This window comes from Purpureocillium lilacinum (assembly GCF_023168085.1).
Source record: "Purpureocillium lilacinum CBS 284.36 DNA, scaffold_4, whole genome shotgun sequence".
In the NCBI taxonomy this organism is placed as follows: Eukaryota; Fungi; Ascomycota; class Sordariomycetes; order Hypocreales; family Ophiocordycipitaceae; genus Purpureocillium; species Purpureocillium lilacinum.
In genome coordinates this window covers 317,732-331,001 of record NW_027072114.1, presented here as the reverse complement: position 1 = coordinate 331,001, position 13,270 = coordinate 317,732, and the positions used below count along the sequence as shown (strand labels likewise).

Here is a 13,270-nt window from a genome sequence, read left to right as displayed (position 1 = left end):
CATTGCCACGGCCAAATCAACGCCAATATCATCATTCACCTCGTCTACAGCATTACATGTACCCGTGCGCAATAACCCATCCGCAGCCTCCCTCCAACCACCGCGCGGCCACTCGGACCTTTCTCGATGCCTCTGGTCCGTCACCCACCGAGGCCGCCTCTCCGTGGTGGTCATTGACGTCGAGCTACTCGGAGGCCACGGCGCCGGATGCCCCAATGTGGCGTAGGGGATTCCGGATGTCGAAATGCCGCATGGCAAGCTCCAAGGTTTCCGTCTGGGGGTCGACGGGGAGTAGGGACCGATCTCTGGTCAGGTAGAAATCGGACATTGCGGCCCGCGTCCGCGAATCGGCATTCCTGATCCAGCGGCTGGAAAACGCGCCGGTCCATGGCAAGGACGCGGGCGCGGGCATCGGGCCGGACGAATTCTCGTCGGCCCTCGCGAGGACCCTGATCCAAGAAGAGTCGCCCATCTCGAGGGGCGGCATGCGTCCCCTCTCGAGGACAACCATCTCGTACTGCCGCTCCCAGCTCAAAGCGTTGAAGTGCTGGCACGTGCTCATTTGGTGCAGTTTGTTGCAGACCGCGCAGCCGTGGACGCGGCCTGTATGCTCGTCCGCCTCCAGACAGACCCCGAGCGTGTGGTCGGTGCCCTGGCAGCCGGCACACTGCACAACAACGGCTGGGGGGGGCATCGTCGAAGGTCAGCGCCCTTCTAGTGGCCCCGAACAGGGTCATGGTCGTGACGTCCGTTGCCGGAGGGTCGAACGTCAGCCGGCGGGTGACGGGCTCGGCGCGCTGGCGAGATCGCTCCACGCGGCCACTTTGGACTCTTTGAAGAGGGTCCAACGAATGCTCGAGGCCACTTAGTCCAGCCCCATTGGTGGTCACGCCGGTGGTGCCGCGGGATACTCCAGAACCTCGGCCAGAGCGGCCTTGGTTCGAGCCACCGCCTACCTGACGAGAAGTGCCCACAAGGTCGCTTCCACTGCCACGGCCTCCCCGGTCGCCGCCGCCTTGGCCGCCACCTCTGTTATTTATGTTGCTGCTCGCGGCAGTAGTGGCAGTAGCGGTGGTGGTGGTGGTGGTGGTGGTCGTCGTCGTCGTCGTCGTCGTCGTCGTGGTAGTGGTGGTGGTCTCGTCGTTGTTTGAAGTCATTTTGAATACGATACCGACAAGATATAGATTGAGATAGAGACACAAGGCGGGGGAGATGTGTGTGGTTGTGTGTGTGGTTGTGTTTGCGCGCTCGCGGTGTGGTGTGAAGGCTGGAGGAGCGACGCAGGCTCAAGATGTGCAGGAGAACGGTGTTCAGCTCTACACCTGGGACGATGTTGTGGCCTCAGGTTCGGAGAGTTGCTCCGCGGATTTCGTCTGATGTTTCTCATGGAAAGCTGGCGAAAGGGCTGGATAGATTCTGCAACATCCGGCCGTCCCAGCACAGGCATAGGACCGAATATAGGTCTCCCGCACAAGTTCTGCCTGCATTTGCTTCGCTTCTCAAGCCTTTACACCACGAACGCGCACAAGCACGCAAGTATCGGAAGGGGATGTCACTCTGCGATGCCCGGCTCTGCCTCGGCCGGCGGCATGCACGGCATTCACCCTTGACGGGTATCGAGATCCCACACATCGCAGTAGGCAAGGAGGAAAACACTTGCGGCGCTGTGAACGAGCAGTGCGCGAGCAGCTGGGCCGGCCTTGCCCCGTTGCTGGGAGGCTGAGGGTGAACAGCTCCCGTGGCCAGGCAGCCAAGGGCCACGCCGTTCACCTCCAATGTTCATGCCTCAGGAACAATAAGCCGCCCATTGTCCGTGAATCACTGTCTCTCTGCAGGCGCGGTTCGACTGGCATATAAACCTCCCCTCCTCCCACGTTCGCAGCCGCACCTTTGCACCTTGCAACCACACTCGTGCAAAACCACACACTCGCACACGCACACAAACACGCACAAAATCAAAAAAACAATTCACACCACTTCCATCTCCATCTCTGTTGTCCGTTCTGCCAAGAAGCTGTTCGAAATGGCTGAGAACAACAACAACAACCACGGTCGCGACAACGAGGCCAACGCCGCCCTCTCTCCTGCGATTCAGCTTCTGGTGAAGGAGATGGCTGCCGACCCCGACAACGCTCTTAGCGCCGCCGAGGACATGATCACGAGAGCCAGATACAGCCATGTCATCCCTGAGTGGAACAAGGCTCGCGGCCTGGAGGACGCCACGGCCTTTATCTCCTTCAACTCAGCAGACGTTATGACAGCCGTCGAGGAGATCAAGAAGAAGCATGGTGTCGATTCTGTCACGGGCATCATCGTCCCCAACAGAAACTCCCACAGTCGTCAGCAGCCCACCGCGTCTGGCGGCCAGGACGGCGCCACCGTGCCTGTCCAGGGCAACGACAACCAGAACGAATAGCCTCACCAAGTACGACGCCGCCACCGAGAGAGGGGAACATTGATTCGGATGACGGATGCGTTGGGAACGGGAGGCTCGAATGGGTGATGGAGGACAGGGGGGTAATTCATGACATGGACGGTCGGGGTGATCACAGGAAGCAAACAGTCGTGGCGAGCCACCTCTTCAGTTAGCCACAATCAAAGACGCGTTTGCCTCGGAAACATTCAAGTTTGAAACACTGTGCACACGTTTTGGCTCACAACTGCGGTCGACCCGGCACAAGAGACAATTGCTACCAAAGTCCGGTCAACGTCAGATGTCAACATGAGGCGCGTAGGCCTGTTCAGCAACAGGGACTTGGGTGTTGCGTGCACCTCGTGCCCCGGTCCAGTCGACAGTGGATGCAATCGTCACGTATGGATGCAGCGCACAAGTTCGGTACGATGCTGGGCCGAATGCACGGCCATGCGCTCAGGCCGTCATCCAGGTTACGTACCGAAGCTCTTGCCCACGCTGTGCGTCCAACATGAAGCCATCGCCGTGTGTTCAATACGTCGACGCATGCTAAGCCCGCCACTCATGCCCCAGCCCAGAACCATGTGCCCAATCCATCGTCCGTCTTGTGCGTCGAGTTCACATGCAGCGCAATGCCTGCTTGCCCGTCGGCCCGCTTTCTGCCCATGGGAGACTGCGAGGAGCGCAAGCAGGTCGAGATATTGAAGATACAAGAAAGAATACCAGCCAATGGGCCAGTTGTCGAACCATGCTCGCTCGCCAGTGTCCACAACCATCATATCGCATCACCACCGCCGGCCGGCGTCCCGCAAGAACCGTCGCTGCTGCTTCTGAAAGACGAGCCCGCACACGTTGCACAGCGTCCCCGGTCCGTCCGGCCCGTGCCGCCACTCGGGCGTGTCCCCCGTGCCGCACGCGTGGCATCTCATGACGGCGTTGCTCAGGCGCTGCTTGGGTCAGTCTCCGTCCAACAGTCACGGGTGGCGGCGTACCTGTCGGCGGGTCTTGTGCGCCTGCCGGGCCTGAGGCGCCTCCGCCTTGGCCGCGCTCCTCTCCTGCTTCACCGGGGTGGCGAGGGGGGAGCTCGATATGACAATGGTGCAGTCGGCGTCTAGTTCGCGGCGGATCTACGAAATCAGTGTCACCTCAGCTGCCCGGGCTCGTGCAGCACCGACACATACCATCTCGAAGCTGCCATCGTCTCCCGAACGGGCCTTAGGTTCGACGTCGCGACTGTGCCGCCGGCCCAGCTCGCGTTGCTGCTGCTGCTGCCGCAGGGTGTCGGGATCCTTGTTGGCCCGCTTGTCCCGCGGCGAGCGCGTGCACGGAGCATGGCCTGGGCTGAGGCTCGTGATAGACATGGGCGGGCGGATCGGACTGCGGGGAGTGGTGGAGCGATCAACGCCTGGAATCGGGACCCCTGGCCACAGGCATCAAGATTCAATCCCTTGGGCTGAGACGGATGACGGTTGATGCGTTGCTCGTCGAGCTCACGCCGTCGAGTCGTCTTCTTCCTAAGCAGACGAGCGATGAGGGGAAGGCGAGAGGAGAGGAGAGGAGCGAGACATTCAATTGGGTTGCGCTCGACGCTGGCCTCATTCTCAACAGTGGCGGCTAAGAGTTTGCACCGGCGGCACGCCCAGCAGCGCCAGCACGCCCGCGGGCGGCACTCAGCGGGTGCAGCGCCCGCCCGTCATGCACCAAGGGTCTCTAGCGCCGGGGACCCTTCCGGTGCCTCTCCTCCAATTAGCTCCCACGACCCTGAATTTCTGTTGGCCAATTTAGCCTCATCAATCGCCGCCGCTCTTTGGACCAACCTCGCCAAGGCTTTGCTGTCGATTCTCTCGCATTTCGTGCGTATATTCACTCTGGTTGGGCTCCGACCAATCCCCACATGGATCGTGTCGGCAATTTTGGTGTATGCGCCTGAAAATAAAACGCAATGCATTGCTATGCCGCTAAACGCTAAAACACCCATGTCACTGCGCTCTTCAGTTTCGATTGCCACCCCTTCTCTTTCTCCAGCTCAGGCTCGGCCGGATAGACATCTGTTTCCAGATCCATCTCTTCCAGCCTCACAAACTTGGTCCGCTTGATCAGCTTCCACGCCACAAACATGACGAGCATGACAGGCAGCTCAATGTAGAAGCTGACGAAGCTGACGGCGTCGAATTTCGGGCTGAAGCAGCTCCAGCCCTGCACGAGGACGAGGAAGCTGTTGAGCACGACGGCGATCCACGGTCCCCACGGGTATGTCCAGTTCTTGAACGGAAGGAGGTGCGTCTTGCCCTGGCGCTCGAGCGCAGCGCGGAAGCGCAGAGAGGCGATGCCGATGGAGATCCAGCTGAGCTGGTTCGAGACTCCGACAAGGCTGCTAAGATTAGCCATCACATCCATCAAAATGACCAGAATTTTCGACCAAACTTACTTTTGCAACCAGGTCCAAAGCTGCCCCGCGCCGATGAAGCTAGAGCCGAAGCACAGGCCTGCGATGAGGCTCGTCGCGAGGACTGCGACCCACGGCACTTGGTGGCGATTGACCTTGCTGAAAACGCGCGGGGCGTGACCCTCCACGCCGAGCGTGAACAGCAGACGTGCACCCGCGAAAAGCGCGTGGTTGCCGGCCGACAAGACACTAGTCAGGATGACAGCGTTAATGACGCTACCGGCGGCCTTGGCGCCCGTCATTTGGAACACGATGGTAAAGGGCGACGTCGTCGTTTCCTTCGACGAAAGGTTGGGGTAGGTGTAGGGCACATTGAGTCCGATGAGCAGGATTGACAGGATACTGCTTGCGGTCAGCTAAGTCGCACAAATTGAACGGGACGGGGCGGGGTGCTTACTAGAAGAGCAGGATGCGCCAGAACACGTTCTTCACGACGCGCGGCATGTTCTTCGTCGGGTTCTTGGTCTCACCAGCCGTAATGGCGATGGATTCGGTTCCGCCGTCTGCTCGCCCGTCAGCCCTGTTGCCTCAAACGATCCTCAAAATTGCGGCAGGGAAGCGTACACGCAAACGATGCCGTCACAAACACCGAGGCGAAGCCGCCAATGCCATCAACAAACGGTGCGCCCGGGATATGCCAGTTCTCGCCACCGATGTAGTGGTGGTCCATGTTGCCGCCAGCATTCACGACGATGCCCATGATGATGAAAACCTGCATTTTGTCAGCGGCTGAATACCGCCTTGGCCTGCCGAATTGCACGGTAAACGTACAACAATGGTGATAACCTTGAGCAGGCTGAGCCAGTACTCCACTTCACCATACGCCCGCACCGTCACAATGTTGAGTCCGATGAGCACGAACCAAAAGATGAGACTCAGGGCCCACCCAGGAAAGTTGTCGGTCCAGTACTTGAGAATGAGCTGCAGCGCGACCAGATCGGAGGCGGTCGACACGGCATCGTTGAACCAGTAATTCCAGGTCAAGGCGAAGCCGAATGCATCGTCGACAAAGCGGCCGACGTACGTGCAGAAGCTACCGGCCACGGGGATGAATGCCGCCATCTCGCCAAGACACAGCATCGTGACGAAGACAATGGCGCCGATGATGGCATAGCAGATGAGCATCGACGCCGGCCCGCCCGTCGCCAGCGACTTGCCCGTGCCGAGAAATAGACCCGTGCCAATGGTGCCGCCGATGGCAATCATCTGCACTTGCCGCGCGGACAGGGAGCGCTTGAGGCGGTCCGAGTGCGCAAACACCTGGCCCTCCTCGAGCTCGGGGTGCGGCTCCTTGCCCGAGGGCGGCATGTCGACCTCGTGTATGTGTCCCATGGCGCTGTGTGAGATGAGGTGAGGTGAGGTGAGGTGAAGAGTGAGTGATGTCTGAGACCTCCCGGCAGGTCTGAGACGGGAGGACTCTCGCTAGAGTCACTACCGACGCAGATGCGGGGCAACGCCCAAAGCGGAAGGCGATTGCAGGTCACGATGTAAGCCGACAGGCTGCTGGATTCGTCGCCTCGTCGCGATCCCGGTCAGCAGCCGCGGACAGTCGGTGACGGTTAGGTGACCGTTCTTGCCAAGAAGGAGGCGTTTTTTGAGAGATGCAGGAACGTCAGTCGCGTGCGCACCACGCGGCGAGCACGACGAGAAATACTCGACTTGTCAACCCTGGCGCTAGGTCGATGGCGTGCTCGGGCGTCGGACGTTTGGAACCCACCCGCAGAGTCGGTCTTTTAGTAAGCTTTTTGCATGACAGATGCTAGCTTCTCCACTTTGTCTGCCTGTCAAACGGGTTCTCAACGGCGCTGCGTGTGTGACGTGCCGCTGGCTGGGTTGATATGCAGAGGAGGGGCCTGTTGGTCCGCGCTCTGCGCCTCGAATGCCTGGGGCTGCGTTGCGTGGTGATTCGAGACGGGGTCGACAAGTCGAGGCGGTCTGTGAGCGTTTCAACCTGTCAGTAAGCCCTCACACACGAGGTTCTGGTGACTCGTCATCTCGGCGATCCCGAGCAACGTCACGTGCGGCTCATGTGCTGCATCAGCGCCCGTCATAGATTCGATTGATGCCCTTCGCCCGAAATTCGAGGACGGGACCGGGTCTGCCACGTCGCACTGCATGAGGCCGGTTTCGATCCCGGCCTCCCGGGAGAAAATGTTCTGCACCGCCGGAAGGCCCACAGCAGAAATCTCGGCCCCACCCGGACCGCCACCAGGCGGGACCGCCGCCATGCAGTAGAAGCAGTACTAAGAGCCGACAAGCCAAGAGCACGCCACCAAGCCATTGTAGAAAACGCACCGGCGTCCGGGAGGCAACCGCCCGAACGGCCGTTGGGTCGAGATCGTTGCCTGCGTGCGGCCTGTGCCCTCGCTGGATCTAGGCTCGAGGGCTATGGATGGCCGGTTGGGCCAAGCTGTCAATATCTTCCCCTTGTCCCGGCTCGCTTCCGTATGCCCAGACTGGGGCGATGGGGGTTGACGCGAGCTGCATCGTGGCCCACAGCAGGGTAGAGGGGAGAGCTCCAATGAACGACCACACGCATACATTTATTTTCTCCATGCAAACTCCAAGAGGCAGATCGAGCAAAGACATCTATGTGTACACCAGCCCAACAGCCAACTGAGACAGAAGCAGCAAGCTCTTCGATCTAACCCCAGCCCCCGACCAAGACTTGCGTCATATGCGTCATATTTATGCAAAATTGCCGCCTGTAGCGCATGCATGTGCGCGTAAGCAACACTGAGCTGTCGGACCAGACTCGAACCAACGATATCCCATGCAATATCTATCCTGCAGCCGGCTCCTCCTTTCTAGGTATAAGTGGCCGTTGTGCCTCGGCAGCGACCTGTACGGAGGCAAAGCAAGCAGCCACGCTCAGTAAGACAGGTGGGATCGCACGCCGTTGACTAGGCCCCGCAATCAACCTCGCATTGACTGGATCGTCCAGACTGCGCTCGTAGCGATTCACAGCCGACCGTTGGCCGCCATGAGTGTCCGGGATGTCGAGTACAACACGGAAATCATCGCTGTGTTCAGGCGCCGACATCCGTTAGTCGCCGGTAGCGACAGCCGACTGGCAGGGGTAGTAAGCACTCACAGATCTCCGGCATCTGAGCCACGGTGAGCTTGTGTGGATGACATGGTGAATTTGAAGAGAGATGGTGGCAGAATGAGCCAGGCGGATGGGAATCATTTGAAACATGATGAGATGCGGCCTGCGATATTTATAACGTGCTGCCCACGATCAAAAACCCATTGGTGCTCCATATGTTTGGACAGGCATTTCGGACTTGCGCATTGAATTCGGCTTACCTCGTCAGCGCAATTTTAGCAACGCACATACTCACACATACGCGTGAATATACGATTCTCCTGTGGTGCGCGGCAATCTCATTGGCGTCGATTGCCCAGGTGGTCCGGACATACCAAACATCATGCAAGACGATGCGCCATCCTATCCAGGTGGCCGGTGCAGCCTCACCAACCAAGGGTGCAGGGATGGCACAAACATGGGAAGGCTCAGGCGATATCGACGACTGCCGATCGCCGGTCTCACGAGGGTAGCCCTCCATCGGGCGCAATGGCTGCCGCAACGCTAGACCAGGGAGTTCCTTCGGGGTGCGATGCCGAACACGCAGGAAACCCCAATCGGAAGATGGCGCTTGGGTAAGGGAAAAAGAAAGGCAATGCGGCTGCGACTACGGATCTGGCCAGAAACGGATGTTACTTCAAACAAGCTGACCGCGTGTTCATTCCACCAGGCCAGGGGTCCTCGAGTGCGTCGACCACCTGGAGCAACTCCGATGCCGAGCCTTTCCAAGGGCGGATGAATTCTTCCTGAAAACCGCATGTCATATATGACTGCGCGCGGCAATTGGCTCCATCGTGCATGCAGACGTTGAGAAACGTCAACCCAACAAAGGGGATGCAGGCGCCCGCGCTACCATGCCCACCGCGCCTTCAGCCCTCGCCGGGCGCTGACCTACAGCGCACACTCGTCACGCCGGCCCCCCGTAGACGGTCCCGGGGCGGGAAAGCAGCCAAATGCTACCTTTGCAGCGGGTCGATCGGTGCACGTCTGTCAGCTTGTCTTGTACGACACGCTTGGCATGTTGCAACAGGCGCCATCACGTTGCCTCTGTCTCAGACTTTCAGGTACGCGACTGCTGTGGAAGCTGGGCAAACGAAATACGCCGCCGCCGCCGCCTCCTCCGGGATGACCCGGACGGGAGACGATGCCTTCATTTTGTGCGTTAGGCAACTTTTCCTTGCCACGGGGCAGCCTCTTTTTGGCGCTGCATATCTTGGACGGGTTTGCAGGAGACCCTGGAAATCAGCACGGAGTGGCTCGCCACTGAAGGGCCAGGATCACCCCCGTTCAGCCGCACCGTGATCCGAGATCTTTCGACTTGAGAGCATCGATGCGTTCGTTGGTCACGGGGTCTGCCCGTTCCCGGCGGACACGTGGCTCACCTAATTTCGAAACCTGCACATTTTTTGGCGATGCAGATTGCGAGATTCGGTGGGTGCGGACCACATGACGCGAAAAAATTGCTGCAGTTTGGTGCGGTTTCGAACTACTGTATCTTGCCGCTGGCGGCAGCGGGCACCATCGCCACCGATGATGCAGGCAGCTCATTGCCGTTTTTGGTAATTTGTGTGTCACAGAGAGAGCGAAATCTTGTGCGAGCGTTCAACGAGTGGTGCTATTCAGGCTAAGACTAAGGAGTGACGCGACGAGCAAGAGTCAGATTGCGAGCTTGGCGCCCCTCTGCAGGGGGCCAAGCCGCATTTGACAGCTCTACCTGTCTTACAAAATGAACAGTGCTAAATGACAATGTGTTCAACATATGTAAGATGTCGAAGCTGGATCCATGATCCGCGGTTGCATGAGGTAGGGTGTTGGACGGTACCACGTGCAACCAAACGTTGTTGCCGTGTTGAACGGGCGGGTGGACGATGACGTCCGAGGCGCGGTGCGTCAAGCTGACCGCGACCTTTGTTGGCGATGCTCACAGTGGCCGACATCAAAGCATGTACGGGCCGAGCAAAGCGATGATCAAGCCGATTGATCACGAGCGACCGTGCTGTGTCGCCTGCCCCTCGTCTTGTGTCTCCGCACCCTGCAGCGGCAAAAGGCACAGGAGCACGACAGAGGCGCCCGAGTCGTTGATCCAGCTCTGGATGTCGTTCGGCTCCGGGGGCTCAGGGTCCGGCTGAGGGTCCGGGCCACGATCAGCCGGGTTAAAGCTATCCGTATTAGCACCTGGCGAGGCCAGCGGCGGAAGCTTTGACATACTCCTTGTCGCTGCCGACACAGGCACGCATGGAGTCCGAGTCAGTCGGCATGGCGACGACTCAGCGACCCACGGCTGACGTCGGGATTGGATGGAACGAAACAAAGTAGATCCGACAGAGAACAGGGCATCCAACGAAGGAAAGCAGAAGACGGACTCTGCAGGACCGCGTCCGCAGAGTTAAAGAAGAGACGAAATGAACGATGGAACGTAAGAACTGCCGCGCGGATCCGGACAGCGTTTGGATGATTGTGCCAGAGGAGGAGAGAGGCGAGGGGCCAGCTCAGGTATTGAACTCGACCTTTGAAGAAGGCGAGCACCCATGGCCCTTCGGAGAGGCACCCTGTCCAAGTCCTAAACGGGCACTGGGACCGAGAGAATCTAGCTAGGGATGAGCGGAGAATAGGCGCGCAGATTGCCTTGCGTGCGGCTCTGGAGCGGGGAACACCAGAGCCGGACGGACTCCGCAGCAGGAGTCGCATGCCCAGGCGCAGCAGGGAATCGAGCCATCCCCCCGGTCTGCCTGAGGAAGTTGACAGCTCACTGGCAGGCGGCGCGGGGGCCGGAGGTGACGGGGAGCTTGATGTGCAGGGGTCAGGGGTGAGGGGGCCAGGGGGTCGTCATCTGTTCTGCTGGACGAGCCGCGGATCTGGATTCTGGAGAGCAGAGCCATCGCTTTTGAGCCACCTTGTCTGCCTGGCATGCTGCCTGTCTGTCGGTCAGTGCAATGGCGGCACCGAACGCACAGCCTCCCGGGCTCGAAGGGGCAGACTGGGACCCCCTGGCAGATGACGCCTTTGTCGAGCGCACGACCGACTCCATCCATTGTGACGCGCATTCTGCCCGGTCTGGCACCCGACAACCTCGAGACTGCGCCCTCTGTCTCTGATCCACGTGACGATAGGCGTTGCTCGATTCTGCTCCAAGGGGAACAAAGGACGCCAGAAGAGGGGGGTGCGGACTGGACCGTTCCACTCATCCGCGTGAGACACGCCAGCCAAGAGGCGCATGAGGCCTCACCGCGCCACCCCCATTCGCGGAGGGACCAACCCATTTCGCAGCAGGCGTTCGGTAGGCGCATCGCGCTACTGGCGATTGGCAACGATGCGGCCACCCTCAACTGGGGGATGGGAACCGGTTGCCGTCCAAGGCCAACACTGTGGCCGCGGTGATCCAATCGTGAGGCGGCAGGGCAGCCCCCGCTAACTGCTGCGAATGGGGCTGTCGCTAACATCGGGGACCTGGGCGAGCGCGCGCCAGCCATGACCCGTCTCGGCCATCGCCAGGAAGAAAAAGGGTGATCGGGGCATCGAAGGTCCGCGTGTCGCTCGCTGGAGGTTGCGGGGTTAGGGCCTGAGGCCCGTGCTCCTCGTCTGATCTTGGCCTGGCTCCATCCAAGCCATCCATCAATCCATGCCAAAACGCCCCCGATGCTCACTGATTGCCGACTCCACCACGACGGGAGCTAAAACGGAAACCGTTCGGTTCAGCCCGGGCCATATCTAGCCTCTTTCGTCGACCCCAGCAAACTCCACTGTTGACCTCGTCCCAGTGTCTCACCGTCCGTGACGCTCGACGGGCAAGCGTTTTCCACCGAACAAGGCAGCCCACCAGCCAGCCCGCACACAAAAAAAAATTGTCAAGATGGTGGCCGAAGCTCGGCGAGTGTGGTCGCGTCCCGGTGTGCGTGGCCGACCGACGCGACTTGGCGTGGACCATGGCATTCGAACACCGCGTCAGCCCTGCCTTTCGCGCGCGCGCGAGCGCCAATCGACAGCGGAAGCGCGCTGGTGCGACGCCACATGCACCTGGGCCAGCGAAGCCCACCCCGGGAGGGCATGTCGAGCTCCCGCGATGGCAGGATGCGCTCTCCCATGTGCAGCCCTTTCTGGTCACGGTAGGCGCGGGCTCCGGGCACGGACGGGCACAGTGCCAGGTGGCCTGGTCTAGCACTGCTGTCCCGGGATTACTCAGTGCACACCTACGCAGTGGATGGTGTAGTGGGCGCGCCAGACCCCCCGGCCACATCAGGAGCCCGCCCGACCACCTTGACGGGCAAAGCCACCTGCTTCCGCAGATAAAACCTGATGCGGAACGGATTTACGTTGGTTCTGAGGCGATCCGACCAATGGCCGAATGGGCGCGGTCGTGCGGCGAGAAAAATCTTCACTCGCTGCATGACCACGCCGCCTCGCGCGACGGGGAGGGAGAGAGGCATCATGGCTCAGTGCGCTCGGCAGGTCAAATCAGGGGCTACAGAACGGTCAATGAGTATATTCGTGCTTCCAAACAGTCTTCCTTCAAGCCATGTCTACCGTAGATCCGCCGCCAATTTCAATCATCCAACTGAACTTTTCAAGTCCCGTCCTCTCAAAATACAGAAGCTAGGCAATACAAAATCAATGTAACTCCATATCCTTCTATATCGACAGAAAATTCGCCGTACGGTCTTGCCTGATGGAGCGTGGCCTGTGGAACCATGCCGGTGCGTTGTACTGGCGCGTCACTCGAAGACGCCCCAAGCTGCTGGATGGACTCGAGTGTTGCACAGCATTGAACGTCCTGTCGCGCGCCCCTTGCCCCTCACTTCTGGGCTGCGCGTCCTCCAGAGCAACCAGCTCCAGCTCCCGCCCCGCCATCGGTGCTGCTTCCATTGCCCTGGCCAGGCACAGGTGGCTTCCAGTACGACCAGCCCTGGAAGCCCTCCGCACCGAGGACAACGGTGCGAGGCTCACTGCGGTCATTGGCCCAGTGGCCGAGCCTGGCGGAGGCCTCAGCAGCCTTGTCCGCAGCAGTGAAGTGCTTGCCGCAGCAAGAGCTGCTCCCAAGGTCATTAATGACAAGAGCGGCGGGATCGAGAGCTCTTACCAGTTGCTGGAGCCCATGACGGCTTCCGTTGAGCACATGCTGCAGCTCATTGTGGTAGCGGTGCTCCTGGGTGACAAGATTGTGCGACCGGTGGTGTAACGTGTGTCAGCGCGAGCGCGAATAGCCTTGGATGGCAGTCAATCCAAGGACGCGGGGGAGGAGAGAGAGAGACTAGAGAGTGAACGGCGAAGGACAAGGAGATGGAAGGGCTCGAATTTATACGTTGGGCTTGGCCGTGGGCCATGGAGC

At 59.9% G+C, this 13,270-nt stretch overlaps 5 protein-coding genes across 5 annotated transcripts; 1 reads left to right on the top strand and 4 right to left on the bottom strand.

Moving 5' to 3' along the window:
* Positions 1-184: 184 nt before the first annotated feature.
* PLICBS_005279 (uncharacterized protein) lies at positions 185-562 on the bottom strand (the record flags this gene model as incomplete). The annotated part of the gene is made up of 1 exon (XM_018318952.2): positions 185-562. One exon carries the CDS (start codon positions 560-562, stop codon positions 185-187), a length of 378 nt encoding a protein of 125 aa, XP_018181426.2.
* A 1,461-nt stretch (positions 563-2,023) lies between these two features.
* Positions 2,024-2,416, top strand: PLICBS_005278 (uncharacterized protein; the record flags this gene model as incomplete). The annotated part of the gene is made up of 1 exon (XM_018318950.1): positions 2,024-2,416. The coding sequence occupies one exon, from the start codon at positions 2,024-2,026 to the stop codon at positions 2,414-2,416; it is 393 nt and encodes a 130-aa protein (XP_018181424.1).
* Positions 2,417-3,198: 782 nt separating this feature from the next.
* PLICBS_005277 (blue light receptor) lies at positions 3,199-3,774 on the bottom strand (the record flags this gene model as incomplete). The annotated part of the gene is made up of 3 exons (XM_018318949.2): positions 3,199-3,360; positions 3,406-3,540; positions 3,595-3,774. 3 exons carry the CDS (start codon positions 3,772-3,774, stop codon positions 3,199-3,201), a joined length of 477 nt encoding a protein of 158 aa, XP_018181423.2.
* A 604-nt stretch (positions 3,775-4,378) lies between these two features.
* Positions 4,379-6,191, bottom strand: PLICBS_005276 (uncharacterized protein; the record flags this gene model as incomplete). The annotated part of the gene is made up of 5 exons (XM_018318948.2): positions 4,379-4,784; positions 4,842-5,201; positions 5,257-5,362; positions 5,424-5,571; positions 5,631-6,191. 5 exons carry the CDS (start codon positions 6,189-6,191, stop codon positions 4,379-4,381), a joined length of 1,581 nt encoding a protein of 526 aa, XP_018181422.2.
* A 3,737-nt stretch (positions 6,192-9,928) lies between these two features.
* PLICBS_005275 (uncharacterized protein) lies at positions 9,929-10,205 on the bottom strand (the record flags this gene model as incomplete). Its single annotated transcript, XM_018318947.2, has 2 exons — positions 9,929-10,106; positions 10,156-10,205. 2 exons carry the CDS (start codon positions 10,203-10,205, stop codon positions 9,929-9,931), a joined length of 228 nt encoding a protein of 75 aa, XP_018181421.1.
* Positions 10,206-13,270: the final 3,065 nt, after the last annotated feature.